The following is a 17,404-nucleotide window of genomic DNA, read 5'->3' as shown; positions in this document are numbered from 1 at the left end:
ATTATTTTTCGGTTTACCCTTAATTTGGGGAGTGAGGCTCATAGTAGATACACAAGTATCAGTCTTTCATGCTTCCGAAGGAGGTAATTATCAAGACCATGGCAAATATAATAAAATAAGAAGTACTGCACAGAATATGTTTACTCAAATAAATGTGCTCCCTTTGCACAATAAATCTTTTCTTTTGAGAGAAACCTCAGCTTGCTTTTTCTTTTCTTTGCCTGTGGCAGACTGAAGTGGCAAAAGAAAGAAAGTCCAGGTAGGGTGCCTCAATCATCCGCTTGCAAAGAAATAGTAAGATAAGTTAAAATATTTCTAATCTTATAGCTTGAATAGTATTTTAATGGGAGTACATTTATTTTAAGTAAACAAGGTGCTGAATACAAAAATCCTAATCAAAACGGTCCCTTTACGTCGGTCATAATCTTTTTGTGCTGACATTTGTGCCTGGAAAGCAGGAAGTTGCACGCAGACAATTCCTGGTGCCTCGTGTGTACCTTGGAGCACTGGGGTTGTCGGCCCTGCACACAGGGCTCTGGAGAACATGAGTTCTGTGGTTGTTCCAGCTGCCTCCAGAAGTGCAGAGTTTAACTGTGTAAAACCTCTCCACACGGGCAGAGTCATTTCCTGACTTGTCAGAATAATATCTTCTGATAACAATTGCGCTCTAATGTTTCTTAGAGCTTCTAGTTCTTAAGAAAATTATTCCATCTTCTTTCCAGTACCACCTATAGCAAATCTAAGGTTTTTATTACTATATTCCATAATAGTTATTACTTTGCCCTATTCCTTCCATTTCAAAGTGCACAACTTGTTGCCATAGAATAGAATACATCGCAGTTTCTCCATAGTCAAATTTATGGGAAAGAACAGAATAAGATATGACATGAAATATAGTGTTGCTGGCTTAACTATAGGATGAGCACAGCAACGAGAGACCTGACTCCTTAATTCTAATCTGTGGCTGAACCTGGGTGAAGATTTCAGCCTGGTAACAATGCGCTTTTCAGCAGGGTGCAGTTGGTGGCCTGATGTCTTTCTCACACTGTCCCCGTGTTCAGCAGGACCCGATGAGTTACCCGTGCTGGTCACAGTCACGTGTTTTGTCGGTTCTTCCACCTGCATGTCCTGCACGTTGCGAGGTGCCTTCTCTATAGTCACTGCAGCCTGCAGCAGCCTGCAGTGTCAGGCTGACCACAGAATACACTGGAGGAGTTCAGGGCAATCAGCAGCTTTTACGTCTCGGAACCACCGAGCATTGCTCGTGCAGGGGAAAAATGCATTCTGCTATATAAAAGATTTAATGCTTCATGCAGTTCTGAGGAGGAAATGCCCTAGATGCACACTTAATGCTTTGGCACACTTTGGTTTCCCTCTGTGCCTAGAAGCTAGCATCTGACTGACTAGCTTTACCTCCACGTCTGGATTTCTCCTTAGCAAGCTCAGATAATTCAGCTATTTTGTGAAGTTTTTTATTCTAGAGTAGGCACTAAGTTATGCACCTGTGTTGAAGGTACCAGTCCAGTCTCTGCTTTAAGCCCTTTCCTGAATCCCAATCAGAGTGATCCTGCGTGACTCCTGGAGACAGGGGACGTTCATGGCCTGCGCTCCTGACGCAGCCCTGCTCGGAGCAGGGGTTGGCGTCCCCGTCCTCCTGGGATCCCCTTCCTCATCCTCACCAGGATTGCGCGGTTGCTGTGAAGCCTCTTTGGAAAACAAAGTTGAAATTGTGGGATTTTAGAACAAACCTCTCACTTTTCGGCCTTAATTGCTCCCCATTTTACAACTGCAATGCACTTGAAATTTCTGCAGGTCATCTCAGCATTGCGTAGCATGTAGCTATTGCCTGTCTGAAGAAAAGCTCTCCTCCATCTCCACCGGGTCCTTTCTGTAGGTGAGATTGCGAGGATCCAACTGTTTCCTTTAAAAAGTGAGCATAAACTGTAGTTTATGTGGCAGCTGGATCCATGTAAGGAGTTCAGAAGAGATTTAGGTCATTTCACTGGCAATACGATGTAAAAATCTCTGTAAGGTTGCAGTGATTTCAAACTCGTATACTTTGATTTCAGTTGTGATTTGGGAGCTGCTCTCGGTCAGAAAAACACCGGTTCAACTTTCCCCCATGAAGAACACGCACACTGCGTTCATGTTTAACAGGGGGGCTCCTGTGGTGATTAGCTTGTTTGTTGAAGTGTTACTTCATCCAGATAGAAACTACATAAAAATAGAAATAAAGTAGAAACAAATAAAATTAAAAAATAGCCCGCTGTGTTATATTAGTAATGTATGTGTGTCAAACTTGCTCTCTCCTTGTGCACGTACTGCCTATAGTTCTTTCTCTTAGTGATGATGGCAGCTGGTTCTTCTATTTGTCAGGTGATTACAGGCTATATGACTTTTACTGTATGTAATAAAACTTAGAAATGTGCCACAAATCCAAAGTGCAATTACTTTAGATAAGATTGTGAGGACAGTACACAAGTTAGAGAAGGTGAAACCACCCAGTTATCAAGTAATAGATGTAATTTAAACATCATCTTGATTGTAGAACAGTTATACTTATTCCCAACTCTCTTCAGTCCTCCAGTAATTTAAAGTATGGCCTGCTTGTTTGTTTTGTGGTTTTAGCAGCTGAATATGTGAATCTCTTGATTTAGTAAATACCAGTGAAGTATTTAGGTATAATGTTTTTCCCTTGTATTCTACCATCTGTTTGCATCCATTTGTTGTATTGTTGGCCTGACAGTATGTTAGTAAACTACTCAAAGCAGAAGCTCGCTTTTTATTGTATGTTTATATAGCTCCTGGCAGAAGTGAAGGCCCCGTACAGTTCTTAAGTGAAATGGTAATAAGTGCAGTAAAGTGAAGTTGGCAGCACATTCTGTTTGCTGATGTTCACTTTTTAACCCCATCTAGCAAAATGACTTCCCTTCAATTTGAGCTCAGTCATGAGACAGCCAAGATTTGAAATTATTATTTTAGCCCAATTATTATTTGTTGCAAAAATATATAACCAATATTCATTATGAATAGTAACTGTGAGTATAGATACCTGTGTATATAGAAACATATAAACATATTGACATATACATGCATATACAGTGACTACATAAGTAATAGTAACTATATATGTATGTGTAGCAACTGCAATAGGTGTAGTTCATATATATGTATAGTTTTTATGCATACTGTATATATTAACTAGAAACTTGTGTTCTGGAAAATACATGAATTAAATGTAGTGAAGACAGCACTATAGATTTCAGGATTAGTATAATATCAAATTTTTGGCTTAAAAAAAAAGGAAACAAAAGAAATACACACACACACACATACACATATATAGAGCAGACCATAAACCAAAAGCTTGAATAGTCATATTTTGTGTTCCTAATGAATGTATGGTTAGGAAATTGCTGATAAAGGTTAAACAGTTCTAAGATTTGGCTCAGTCCGACAAGGCTGACAAGTAAAATAAAAAGAAACTCACAAACACTGATTTTTGTCAGTATCTAGGAAAAAGGAAAAGATTTGCTTAGCTGTCTGTCTTGACATATGTCAGATGCATGCTATGCAGTGGTGACTTACGGTAAACACAATAAAAAGATGAGACATTTGTTATGTAATTTTTAAAGCGCTTTCCCTGTAATCTAAATCATGATGAATAACTTATGGCATATGAAACTGCCTTGTAATTAGATATATAGATATATAACTGCAGGACCTACAAGCTGCTGTATAAATAGTGATGGATATTTCGATTCTGTTTAGCCTCCTGTCATAAACGGACCTAACCATGTGAACAGCATACACATGGAAAAACAATATAACATACATAGAAAAACAGTATACCCACATACGCCAAAAAAAAACCCCATCATTTTTAAATTTCAGAACCTATAGGAGGAAATAAAATGTTTGTTTTGCTTTGTTCTGCCTGGAGTGTATGATAGAAGCAATATTCATGCATATGGTTAGAACATACTGCTATCAAGCATGGATTCATAAAAATGTATGTAAATCTTCATACAAAGTAAGAGCTAATTCCCTGGCTTTAGTGTCACTGAGTTCCACATTCAAGGTCTGGCTTCCATGAAAATTAATTTCTGGACACTTGACAGGCTGTCTGACATCTTAAATGCTTTTGGTAGAACTTTTTTTGTTGCAAGAGACAGTGATTACAGAGGTGAAGTTATCTCCTGGGTAAGTAAGTATAAGGTTCGAGCTGGCTTTGAGTAACTGGACAAAGACCTTTAAATGAACTCTGGACTTAGAGGACTCGTGCAGAGGAGGATCATGGCTGCTCGTGTGGTTGGGTTGCTGCTTTTGTTCATTTTGTACTTCTTTTCTGGGGGAGGGAAAAGGGGGCTGTCACCTCTGGTTAAAAATCCCCAAAACAACGAGAGTTCCCTCTTTCTCGTGCCCCCAAAGTCCCTGGAAACTCAAATTGTCCAGACTCTGAAAGCAGAGGTGAATGTTTCAATGAAGACCAAGTCTATAAAGCTCTTTTCTTATGTCTGTAGCCCTGGAGCTCAAATATGTTCAATTTCAGGTGTCTGTTGCTTGTTGAAACTTGCTTAATATCATTCTGATAGCAATTTTGTAAACGTGACAAAGTAGATATTGTAGGCAATAAACATTTAAAAAGGAAAAAAAAAGAAAGCACGAACAGATTACAGTTATAAGTGAGACTACACATGTTTCGTAGTCTTCAGAAAGTAAACTTTATTCTGCAGAGGCAATTTATAGCTGCAAAACTATTCTGTTTAAGAGAACGAGGACAGTATTCTGACCAAGGAAGCCCAGCCTGCATGGAAGGATAAAGTTGTTTGCTGCAGGGCTTTGGGGGCTACCACTATATTCTTGTCCACCCTTTTTTCCCCTCCTTTCAAGAAAATCCAATGTTCATTTCTTAATACCCACTCTTGCTGGAGGACGCTATGATGGATATTACTTAGTGAGTTATTTAAAATACATTTCCAAAGCCAAGATCAGTGTCAAACAAATGACCAGTGAAAAGCGTGGAGTTGACATAATCCCATACTCCCAGCAGAGACTATACTCATTAATTTAGAAAACATTTTAGGCTCCTTAAAACTCTTTCCTGGTCCTCTCAATCTCAAGCAAGCTGTTTGGATAAAGTAAACAGTGTCTACAGTATCAAAATATTTTGGTAAATGATCCTAATCCTAATTTATGGCCTCTGAAGTTGTTTCGTGTTGCTGTAGCTGGCTGTGCGCAGTGGCGTGGGCTGCAGCAACTCCCTCCTTTTCACCTCTCTCCTGTCCTTAGGAGAGCAGCCACATCTCCTCACCTGTTTGTTCATCCCCTTTTTTCCCTTTCCTCCTCTCTTCCCATTCCCCTTCTCCCTCTCCGTTTTCCTCTATGGTCATTTCTTTGTACATTGTCAATGTATTAACAAAGCAAGTTGCTTGAAGGAAGCTGTAGTTAAATAGTAATTTCAGCACAAAGCCAGAGACGCACCAAGTAAATGAGTAACGATCCTGTCCTGCCCCTCCTGCAGCAGGGCTGGAAGTGTGAAGGGATGTGGAATTCAGTGCGGTCGTCGGTGATCTGTTCTCATCTGACCATCAGGGTATGGCACGTGAGGAGAAATTGCAACGAGTAGCATTATTTATCCTGAGAGGGGAAGCTGCCCGTGTGTGCCTGTCTTGGGAGATCTTACAGTGTGAAATAAACGCATTTTTTTCTGATAATAACATGAGAACAAGGCGACCAGTAAATTAGCAATAGTCACGAGGAACTGCTATTTCCTACCACTGTGGTTCATATGCTATGGCTGAATTAAAAGTAGGTCTGAATAACAGGACCAAGAATTAATAATTAAGAAAACTGAAATGAGAGGAAACTCTAGCTGAATGAAAGTGCTTTGGGGATAAGCTGGGCTCCGGCCGGGGCTGGGAACGTTTCTTGTGCCTCGTGTGCTGTTGTACAAGTGCTCAGCTGCCTCTTGGGCATTTTGCACTTTCTGTCCAAGCCGCGGTTGGCAGCCGGGCCTGGAGCAGGATATTGGACCTCGTGGCTAATGGTCTGTCCTGGACTGGTAAATGTGAGTGCTCCTAGTAGCAGTCAAGAGACTATGTATCATTATACTACCGAAGTAAAGAAAACAAAAAATCTCATTTAAATCTCCCTTGATTTAGGCAGGTAGGAGGGAAGGCAAGGGGGACAACTTGAGCAGCTCTGTAACTGCTGCTGTATCATCAAGGGCAGAGGTGCTGCCTGCGCTGTCCTGAGTAAATCCTCACATACCTCAAATGCCACTTAGGAATTTAATATTTTTGTTTTGTGGACTATCTTTTGCGTATGGTTAGGAAATTGTTTAGCCAGGAGCTTTCGCGTTGTTGCCTGGAGCCACGGTGACATTCTGAGGTGAATTGGTTGTGCATAAAGGGAGCATTACCATTTGGGGTACGCTGGAGCAGGTACCTTGACCACGGTGAGGCGGTCGGGAAGGGGCAGGAGCTCTCGTAGCTGAGAGGGAACGCCTTGCAGCTCAGCCAATGCTTCTGTGCTTTGTGTTAGTCTGGGTAGTGGGAATGTTATTACGATAACCATGCATTCCAAGGGAAAATACACCACGGTTTTCTGGGCAGCACTGGGAAGAAGTGGAGAGCAGGTATTTCACCCTGCAGAATGTGGGGAGCCCAGGGTGGTATGAAGCAGGATGCTAACTGCCAGGCTGCCTGGGACCGCCGGGCGCTCTGAGGAGGACGTGCTGGGGACCTGCAGGGCCTAGTGCAGCACGAGGCTGAATTCGGGTTGTTTCCGCGTGGTTTCATACTATGAGTGCGTAGCAATGGGGAATTACTTGCAGTCCATTCCTTGGGGAAAGAGATACGACTTTTAGACCAACCAACGTCTTTATTTAAAGATTTTTATTTAAATCTGTATTTATTGTTTAATCTGCTGATCAGCTTTGGTCTTTCTCTGATGCAAGGAAAACAAATATAGGTAACGTCCAAGACAGTTAATAATCAGACTTTCAAGAGGAGAAGCTTCTTCTTACTTCTACTTTTTTAAGTCTCTACAATTGCACTGTTTCTATCTATATTGTAAAATATCTACTTATATGATTGGAATAATGTATCAATAACTGAAAAAAGTCATAGCAATAGAACTTATTAGAAGTCATAGCAATAGAGCTAGATAGCATATGCTATCTAGGAGTGAATCCTGTGAGCGCTGTGTTCCTCAATGTACTTATTTACATTTTTCGTCCCTATGAGTAGTTTAATACATGCTTCAATAATTGCAGGGTTGTTGCCAAAATATGGCAATGTTTTGTTTGGAGCCTGCAGTAGGCTTAGCAATGTGTGCAGTTCAGAATTTCTCATCCTCATGACAAGGTAACTCCTTTTTCTCCCCACAAGGCAGAAGTTACCAGTGGGGGCTACCGATACTCACGTGTTAGATAGGAACTGGGTGCCCATTCCTAAAAAACTGAGCGAGGTGATCGACTTCCCAAAGCTGCTTACATTGGAACCTCATCAGGGAAAGAGTGTATTTTCAGCAACACTCACCTTAGCCCTGAAATAAGCTGTCCATTCAGGAAGGTTTTTGGGGAGGTGAAGGTAAAGATGTGTTATTTTGGGGCAGGAGGGAGGCTGCAGCTAGTGCTGTAACTGTAGCTCAGCAGTTAACAAAAGCTCACACACCAAAGGGAGGATGCAGGTTCATCGAGAATGAAAAGGTGCCTTCTGGGAGCCTAGACAATGGTTGGGCAGCATCTACTTTCCCAAAATTAGGTCAAACAGAATGTCCATTTTTCTTACATAAAAAGTGTTCAGATGTTTGAGGAGTAGGATTTTTGGTTTAAAACTCTAATGGGATTTTTTTCCTCATTTGCTGTGTTGTAAATGTAAATTCATGATCAAAGCATTTGGGGGAAATAAAAGAAAAATTAAAGGGGAAAAATGAAATTAAGGATTTGGCCTTTTTTTTTTTTTTTAATGAATGCTAAATAACAAGGCCAGAATAGTGAAAGAGTGTGTGCTTGAGCTAGAAGCCTCAGGCTGTAACAAATCAGTATGGGGAAAGATTAAATAGAGAGAACCATGGCAACCATATAACATTTGTGAATGAATCTGTGCTTCCAGATGGCAGTTCCTAATGCACTGCACTGCATATTCTAAAATAGATGTATTCAAAGTAGGTTGGCACAGAAACTACAATCCATATTTGGTGAATGGTAGTTAGAATGGTCTCTGTTTATACCTTGAGTATCTTCATTTCATGGAAAATATAGATATAACAGAATCTTTTTTAAAAAAAAAACATAATGTGTTCATTTACTATATTGACTGGATATTTTTTTCTGGAAGTGATGTTTGTGTGTTAATTAAGCATCATTTTTGAGTATAAAAACCTGATCTCATTATTTATTTGGATTATGTCTGGGAGTGCTGTTTCTCCTCAGTGACTGTTCAAACACAGTGTGTAGGGTCAGAAGAGACCGACACTACTGTGGAAATTTGTTTCATGTCAAATCATTGCTGTTCAAACACATTTTCTGTTTTTATTTTAAAACATCAGGCGTGGTAGAAACTGTGACTTGAGAAATAGAACACGGCTCTTTCCAACTATTGGTAAATCTCTAATGGCCTTCATAGGGTTCCCTGTCATAGTGAAAAGCTCTACCAAGTCTGTTAAAGAAGCTGAAGGCCAGGGGGTAACTGCCCGTGTTGTGACCCTAATAACTGGAATTGAATGGCCTAGGTACCTCTCTTAGGACTCCTTTTGGAAAGGGAAGAGATAGGGAGTTTTGTATTTATTGCCAGATAGCAATATGATGTGAAGTGAAAGGCAAATGAGTTAAATAAGCAGGTCAGAAGTGAGTAGACTTGGGCGGCCCGTGGTTGTGTTACCTGGCATGGTTTGGCCATGTTAGAGGAGGGGAGGGAAATCCCCAAAGTAAGATCTCCTTCTGCACAAGTTGGAAAGGCAGTGCGGAAATACACGGTTTTGCTATTCCCAATTGTATTTATTGTTTTTATTATCTTGATTTTTGTGTGTCTTGTATCTCTCAGTTTCGAGGGAAGACTTTAGGCTCTGTGAAAGAAGAGGTGTTGACAATAGAAAAGAAGAAAGTTCTCCACCTATTGAATGAATGGAGCAGTACACCCTTCTTTTTAGGTGTGTGTTTTTATAAAGTTAGGGTAGGCCAAGCCTGTGGCTTGGAACACACTTTCTCTTGACACTTTCTCCTTTCCAGGGGTCCTCGTCCTTCCCTCTGCCCCCTGCCAGAGGCTTTGGGTTCCCCTGGTCCCCCGTGTTTCTGCTGGAGGCCGCCCGGGCTCTGCTCCCACACTTGGCTTTGCACAAACACACAGCTGAGCCCAGTGCTGAAACTAAAGTCTTTGCTCCGCAGAAAATGGAAAGATTTCAGGAGCAAAAATGAAAATGCTTTGAAAGTAAGATGGTTGGGGAGAGGAAATTTTCCTTTGGAATGACAGTGCTTAGGAAAATACCAAAATAATGTTTTCAGGATGACCATTTCTACTAACTTCCAATGTTTCTAAAGCTAAAGCTGCCCCACAACTATAAAGCCTCTAAGTTCTGTTCAAAAGCAGTTTGCCTGGTGGACCCCAGGCGACCACCTGGCTTGGATGCTCTTGGTCTGGGTTTGAGGTAGGCAGTTCAACGGGCTCTCCTGGCACCATGAAAATGTGCCACAGGCTTCCACACACTCCGAAATGAGGCGAAATACGGCAGTGTCCCACGGCGGGCAGAATTAATGTCAAGAATTGTTATCAACACCTTATTTCTTCATTAAAAAAAAAATCAGTGCTTATTGAAGGAGGAAGAAAAATGTGCTTCACCCTTCCCAAACTGTTTTAATGGATATACTGATTTTGTCTAGCACAGATCTGTACTGAGATGGAAAAAATCTAGCATCTCTGATATAACAAAGTTTTTAACCATGTGGGTTTCTGCTTCTTACATTTATTGATGGATTTGTGGAATTTTGAAGGCAGAGGGAAGCCATGCAAAGGTCACAGAACTGTAGGCCAAGGTAAACAGCCTGTCAGAATATGTTTTGCAAATGGCAGTGTAAACCACATAAAAATATAGAAAGGAGAGGGAAAAAATCCCTTGGAAAATACATTTCCTGGCTGGCAAGCCCTTGAAGTTTGGAGTCATTTACATTGCTGCTTTTCCTCTTTTAAAGAAATTCTTTGCACAGGTTATTAGTTCTATCTATGGTCCCAGACATCTAGATGATAGAGGAGAGGAATGTGTGCTGAGCACCAGGTATCAGGGAGAGTATTAGGGGCTGATCCTGCATGACTAAAGGCAAAGATACCTTTCATGCCAGCAAAGGTGAGACAGCTGCCCATAGCCCTCAATTCTACTTAGTAATATTTGAATAACGCCCAGAAAACAGGTACAGCATGAGTTCATTTCTCTGGTCATTTTGATAGAGTTTCATGTTCTCTAGTTTGTTCATAGCTGTTTGTTTACTTCAAATAACTAGTGAGTGTGCTTTAAACCTTTCTGAATCCAGTACAGATTGAAAGTGCTCACTCAGTTCTTTGATCCTTGTTTCCTTGGCTCTCAGCTCTAGGATTTGCTTGGTGGGGAGGTGATTTTGGACGGCCGTGATTTGTCCCTGCTGTTTTAGCCCCGGCGTGTGAAGCCTCTGAGCTGGCAGCACAACCTGGAAGCCGTGAGGTGCCGTAACCCTTGTTTTGGGGGTTATGCTAGGAATTTGTAGCTGCTTAGAAGGTTTCCTTGGCTGGCTCTTGCAGCTCATTCAGTCCGGGTAATTGACAGGAATAAAGTTAATGGATAGAAATTATTGGATAGCTAGGAAACATCTGGGGGTAGGTTTGGTTTTGTTTTCCCGTTGGTGAAGATGGAATATCTAAAGATTCCTTTTTCTGATGGTGGAATTATCATTTTGTGCAGGAAGCTCCACCTACATCAGTTCAAGAGGAAAAAAAAAAAAAAAAACACGGTAGTTGCATGTCATATATTTCCTTTTGAGAGCAGAAATTTTGTCTACAACACCAGACTTGTTTGTTGAACATGAAAGAACATAAATCCTCCATACGTCCTGAGGGAGAGGTTAGAGAAAGGGAGGAATCATCCTAATCCGCTTGGAGCTCTGTGTGCTGGATCATATTGCCACGAGAAAGTTGGCTTGGGTCGGCTCATGGGGAAGGTGCAGAAAGTGCCCTAGATGGGGCTCCTGGCAGTTGTGCACATTCCCGAGCTCTGCCGTGTCCGGAGTGTCTCCATGCTGATCACTGGGAACAGGTGGGATTCCTATGGGAACAGCAGCAGGGCAAGGGAAAGTCATCGAGATGCCTCTCGATGAAGGTATCGCATCAAATTGAAAAGCGTTTTGATTACAAAGGGCACCTTGCTTGCAAATGCTGCAGAAATGATCAAGGAGAGAAGAACCGAATATAAGAAGAAGAAAAAAAACAGATAACTTTGACAAGCCTGTCTTGTGTGTCGAAAGCTGAGTTTTGTTTGGGTTTTACCAAAACAAAACAAAAACACTCTTCTTTCTTAGCTTTCAACTAATGAAACCATTAGCTTTCATTTTAAGGTCTATGGTTTAAACTGTGTGGAATTTGAGCTGCTCTTTCTTCCTGGAGTGCTAGAAAACCAAAGGCTGCAAGGGGAGAGTAGTGTGAGAGCTATGTAGAAGCACTGAATTTCTGGACAAAATCTTTAAATTTGAATAAATGTAGTGCTTGACTTGTTCACGCTTTCCAAAACAGAAAAGTAGGTAAGGAATTATTTTTCCATAGTCAGGAAAAAATGAGTCTCTCTCTAAAAAAACTTCATAACATAATCTTAAAAAAAAAATAATAAAAAAGCTCAAAACCAATATGTTCAGGCAGCCCAAAAGCTAAAGTACAATTAATGTAAACATTGCCTTTGTAATAAGTTGTATACCTTATCATAAAATTTCACTGCTGGATCAGTTAAAGAAGTCATGTTAGTATATGGGGAAAATGGTGATAAAGTAATTAGTATCATAAGTTCGACAAGATTTAAAGCTCTGGTACATGGCAGTAATGGGTTTTGAACACAGTAATGGGCATAGTCATTGCATTCATTTTTAATTAAATGGAAAAAAAATACTGGTCCTTTAAATGGAGATAATAAATGTACAAGTCTGACTTGCACAAACATGCAACACAAGAATTTACTGCCTGCTGTCTAACCAGGGAACTGGGAATCATTATAAAGATTAGCTTTACTGAAAAAAAAAAAATCCAGAAAACGCTTCAGTAGAAAATGTTTATGAGGTAATAATGTTCACATTAAATATTACTTGGCATGTTTAGCAGTGTGTGTGTACGGGGCAGGGGGTTAAAATACGAGCAGTTGCTTATCATAAGAGGTGGGACTGTTCAGTAGCAATGACCAATTTGGATTGTTTTGAGAGAGATATTTAATGTGTGACTGTATATGTGAAAAGACCGTAAAGATGCAGGAAGCTGGAAACGCTGCCAGGCCTGTGTCCTGCCTGTCCTTGGGAAGCCATGGGCTAGGATAAGTGATGGCTCGGGAGCCGCAGCCCTGCTGCCACGGTGACGGTGACAGTGATGGTGACGGTGACGGTGACGGTGACGGCCTAGGGCTGTCCCAGCTACACCTGGAGGAGGCCTCAATCCCCCCTGTTTGTCCTGTCCGGGGGCAGCTGGCAGGGACCAGGTTGGGGTGTTGGGACCAGGCGTTCTTCTAGAGCCGTGGTTTCCAACGTTTTTATGGCTTGACAACCCCTGGACATTTTCCAATGGAAGCGAGGACCTTTCCATAGCAGATTTAGGCTTATTGATGCCAACTGACCTGCTTTTTTTAGTTACCTTTCATGGAGCTTTTTGAAGTTGTTCGCAGATCCCCAGAGACACCCAGACCACACATTAAAAAAACAATTAAACTAAATCAAACCTTATATGTTTCACTTTTTTAAAGCTCTCAACCTATATATCTCTTGTCAGTGTAACCAGAATGTCAGAGTCTTTCTGATACATGGTACATTTAGGCCTTTGCTCAACAAACGTCCCACCGGGATCCACGGCTTTGAAATGTGTCCTAGCCGGTAGGAAAAGCCTTGTAGGAAAAGTTTCCCTAACCACTTTACCCTCTTGGCCTGGAGCGCTCCTATAAGCAGGCGATTTTCAGCAGCGGAAATAAAATAAAATAATAATAATAAAAAAAACGTTCACTGGTGGCACATTGAGTATGTCCATGATATTGCAGTGTGAGTTACTGTGTCATAACTGAGCAATTCCTTTTTAATTTTTTTTTCTCTGACTTTATTCGGTGCTATCCCATGTTGTGCTTGTTTTCCATAAAAGGAACAAACAAAACACACTCATAAACGATTTTCTCTTCTGTCCAGGTATGACTTTGTAGAGGTTGAAGAGCCAAGTGACGGCACCGTTTTAGGGCGCTGGTGTGGTTCCAGTACTGTGCCAAGCAGACAAATCTCTAAAGGAAACCAAATCAGAATAAGATTTGTGTCTGATGAATATTTTCCTTCTGAACCTGGATTCTGCATCCATTATACGCTTCTTGTGCCAGTAAGTAATATATTTCAGTAAAACAAAATCTTTGAAGTAGTAGCTCAAGAGAATCCTTGAATTGTTTAGAACTAGCTACTGTTTATTTCTTAATGATAATAATGAACGATCTGTCTTCCAAAGTTGTACATTCTGTTTCTGCTTTGTAACGGAGTGTGCTTGCGGTTTGTCTTGGATGGCTTTGGCTTGGGAAGTTGTGGGCTCCGCTGTTTGTCTGGAAACTTCAATAAAATGTTTGCGTTCCTAATGCAGTACTGTGAAAAAGGCATTTCTGCTGGCTTTGGGAAAGGAGGAGGGAAAAAGGCCGTATAACAATCAGCTGCATGACAGTTGAAGAGTTATTAGGAAACAGAGAAAAAGAAGTATTGAAAAATGGAACTAGTGTTAGCCACTTGCCGGTAGAAGCAGGCAGTGATCTTCTGCAAGCTGTAATGATTATACCCAGTTAAATACGGAGAAGTTTGTATTTTGTGTTTCAAACATGACTTGTTTCATCACGGTGACATAGTAGACAATGTATGCTACTCGGTTTCCATTGGCTTTTCCTGGGATGGGGGGGAAAGCACTTGGGAGTTCTCTTGCTTGGTACTTGTAATCCCAGCTCCATAAACACTTGTATCTCTAAAATGTAACTATTAATTGTCAGTAGGTTTCTGTTACCTTTTCTTTTTTATTTTTCACCAAGTGCGATCTCTATGCTGGCAAAAACAATATTCATACATTTTTCAAGGATTAGGTAATGGCCTGAGACATCAGAGTGAAGTAGAACAGAATTTGACTTCTTTTAGAATAGATATTCTGAATTTAAAGAGAGTAAGGGGGAAAAAAGTTATATATAGATATATATAGATATATATATCTTAATAAATGTGTATATATATATATATCTTAATAAATGTATATATATATATATATAAAGTTCTCTTAATTCACTTTGTACCTCTGAACCATCTTGTGGTCCGTGGTATTTGGTTGATGGAAAATACTTGCAAGCTCAATAAAAAGCTGATCAAAAGACTCCGTGTAACCCCGCTGACACGCGCTCCCCTCAGAACACATTTGGCTCTTGCTGCTTTTGCCATTTGTGTCTTTCCTCTGCTTGCAGGGCCCCAGTTACTGAGAAGAAACAAAGAACAATTATGTGCATCTTTTCAGTAGTACTTAACCTTTTGTATATATATAATATATTGCATAGAGTATATAGAGAGAGCACACTGATAATGATCTCTGTGAAGTGTGGTACTATATACTCATTATTTCCTGCTGTATTTTCTTTAAATATTTATAAAAGTTTGGGTCTAGCTACTTAAAAACTAAAATTCCTAAAATAAGGAAGATGTATACTTGACTTTGTTCATGTTAGATCCTTTCTTAGTAGAATATGTATGACGTGATAATGATGAATTTTGGAATCCAAAAAGATTTTAATCAATCTCCACACCAACTTGGAAGAGGACCATCTTTAAAGGTTTGTACACCTGGGGGCAGAATGTAGTCAGTATGTAGACTTTAGAAAATGCTAAGAGAAAATCCCTAAATAGATGTTTTGTGTGGACAAATAGCAGATTCCATTGCTGTCTGTCTAATACTACTTCCCACCTGCTACATGTCTGTCTATGTACTATGATTTATGTACGATCTATTTTTTGTATAATAACTACCTTTATGCCATGCTGTACAAATACACTCTCAATTTGTTCTTCTGCATGTGATTGGAAAAACTGGTTGTAATGCTTAAATAAGCAACATTTCCAAAGAAAAGAAAACCTTTGATCATCAGAAAACTTTTTTTTTTTAATCAACATTAATTCAGTAGACAAAGACAGAGCCGATGCATTTCTTTTTCTTTTTTTTTTTTCTAAATCCTAATTGATTCCATGAGAGCTGCCTATACACTTAAAAATGCCCTATAGAAGAAATTAAGTTGTGTTGCCTCCCTCACAGGTGGCAATGAAGAGCAGTCCCCTTGATGCCAGAGGAATTCCGCACTGGGTTCACAACGCTCAGTGGAACAACTGGTTTTGCAGTTGGTGAGGATTAGTTCCCAGGTCTGTCAGTAAAAGGGATCTGATCTTTTCCATCAGAAGTTCGGCCCCAGTTCGGGGTGCAGAAAACCTTTGCACGTCGCATCGTGAACAGTGCACGTTGCTCGCGATGCCTTGCAGGATTAGACCTGCTTCAGGGTACCTACATGTGTAGAGAGCTGACGCCAAGAAGCTGGACTTGTCTTTAACACTGTAATGCTCTATCATCTCACGTTGTAAGAGGCATGAAAATGTACAGCTCCCCAAAACAAAAGATGTCAGCTATAGGAATGGCTGGAGTATAAATAATCCCTGACACGCTATAACCGACTCACCAGCTCGCACAATGATCCACTTCAATGAATTGGTCCTAAACAGTTAAAGATCTCTTTTTCCCTTTTTTTTTTTTTTTTTCTTTTTTTTTTCCCTTTTTGAGAGGAGGGGAGGGTGAGAGGCCTGGTAGGCCAGCAATGAGAGATTGTTTGGGGAGAAATGAAGCAAAACTGAAATAAAACAGTGCAAGCTTGTTTCTGTATTTGGAGGCCACACACAGAGAGGGGCACTGGACACATTTCAGGTCCTTTAAAGAGAAAGAGAAATGGCTTTGTTTAAATCTGCTGTAGTTTATAGTTGATATGCATTTTACTTTGTATATCATATTTCAAACCAACTTCTCAGAGGGTGAGTAAGTAGCAGGAGAGTGACTATCGATCTGGTTGCGCTCCCTCTCCGCTTAGTGAGTGGGAGGGCTCCAGCAGCTCGGATGGCACTGGATTCAACACGAGCTCATGGAAGGCGTCCCGGCAGGGCTGTGGTGTGTGGTGTGGGAGCTGTCTGCACACAGAGGGTTCCTGAGCGAGGCAGCCAGCCCTTATCCACGTCTGACTGCAGGGATTCCTCCACTTCACATTGCGCTGCCCAGGCTGCTTTACTCTTCCCAACATCTTGTTCTAACTCTGCTTTGCTTCCCTTTGTTACATCTTTGTAAGTTTTTTGTTGTTCTGTTTCTTTTGGGAATGCAATGAAATGGCAGCACTGAAGAAGTCTGCTCTTACTAAGGAATCTAGTTTGTGTGGCTTTGAAATCCTGCGCTGTGCTCAACGTGAGTGTTGTCCTTGGTGCCCCGTTGCACATTGTCACTTAGGCTGTGGCCACTGGGGACCTGCATCGGCCACCAAGGGTGGCTGAGCAGCTCTGTGTTTCTGTTCCTATCAAAACCCATGTATTTGGCAGCATCATATCAAACTTCCTAGAATTTTATCCCAAATGCCATCCATACTCCATCTCGGCCCCCCACCTGCTCGCCTGTCCCCAGGTGCAGCTCTAACCTGTAAGTAATTGAGAGAAACCTCATAGATGATTATAGTGCATTGGGCTTCAGCCCTTCCCGGGCTTGTTTAGTTTAAGTTATGTCAGTTAAAGTTTGGCCTTGAAAGGGGAGGTAATAAAGTCCATTGTTCCTTGGGGGAGCGGGTGAATGGGACACTTGATGCCTGAGGTGCCATTAAGGAATGCATGACTGATTGCCAAAGTAGTTATTAATTATTCAGGGCACTGGGAACAAAGCGGCTCCAGTTAAAGCGGAGGCTGGGGGTGACTGTATTCCCCTCTTTTTTGGCATATGGTAGCGTGTCATTTGTCATTGAAGATCATGCCAAAGATCTTTGCACAGAGCAGACTTAACCCTCTTGTATACGACTGAAGATGAAGCGGCAAATTCTAGAAGTTTCTTAAAGATTGACCTGCCAAATCACTTTTAAGCCAGGTGTTTCTGATATTTTTATTTATTGATTGATTGATTTTGAGCGC

General features: G+C 41.0%; 1 protein-coding gene across 1 annotated transcript in view; it reads left to right on the top strand.

Moving 5' to 3' along the window:
• The window catches only part of PDGFC (platelet derived growth factor C), a 100,265-nt gene that overhangs the window by 60,326 nt on the left and 22,535 nt on the right, over positions 1-17,404 (top strand). The window contains exon 3 of the mRNA XM_088528083.1: positions 13,391-13,571. Within this exon, the coding sequence (XP_088384209.1) occupies positions 13,391-13,571 (181 nt within the window). The remainder of the gene's footprint in view (positions 1-13,390; positions 13,572-17,404) is intronic.

This window comes from Tinamus guttatus, unplaced genomic scaffold (genome assembly GCF_059628265.1).
Source record: "Tinamus guttatus ecotype Peru unplaced genomic scaffold, ASM5962826v1 Tinamus_guttatus_pri_ptg000301l, whole genome shotgun sequence".
NCBI classification, from domain to species: Eukaryota; Metazoa; Chordata; class Aves; order Tinamiformes; family Tinamidae; genus Tinamus; species Tinamus guttatus.
This window is presented reverse-complemented; position numbering and strand designations above follow the sequence as displayed.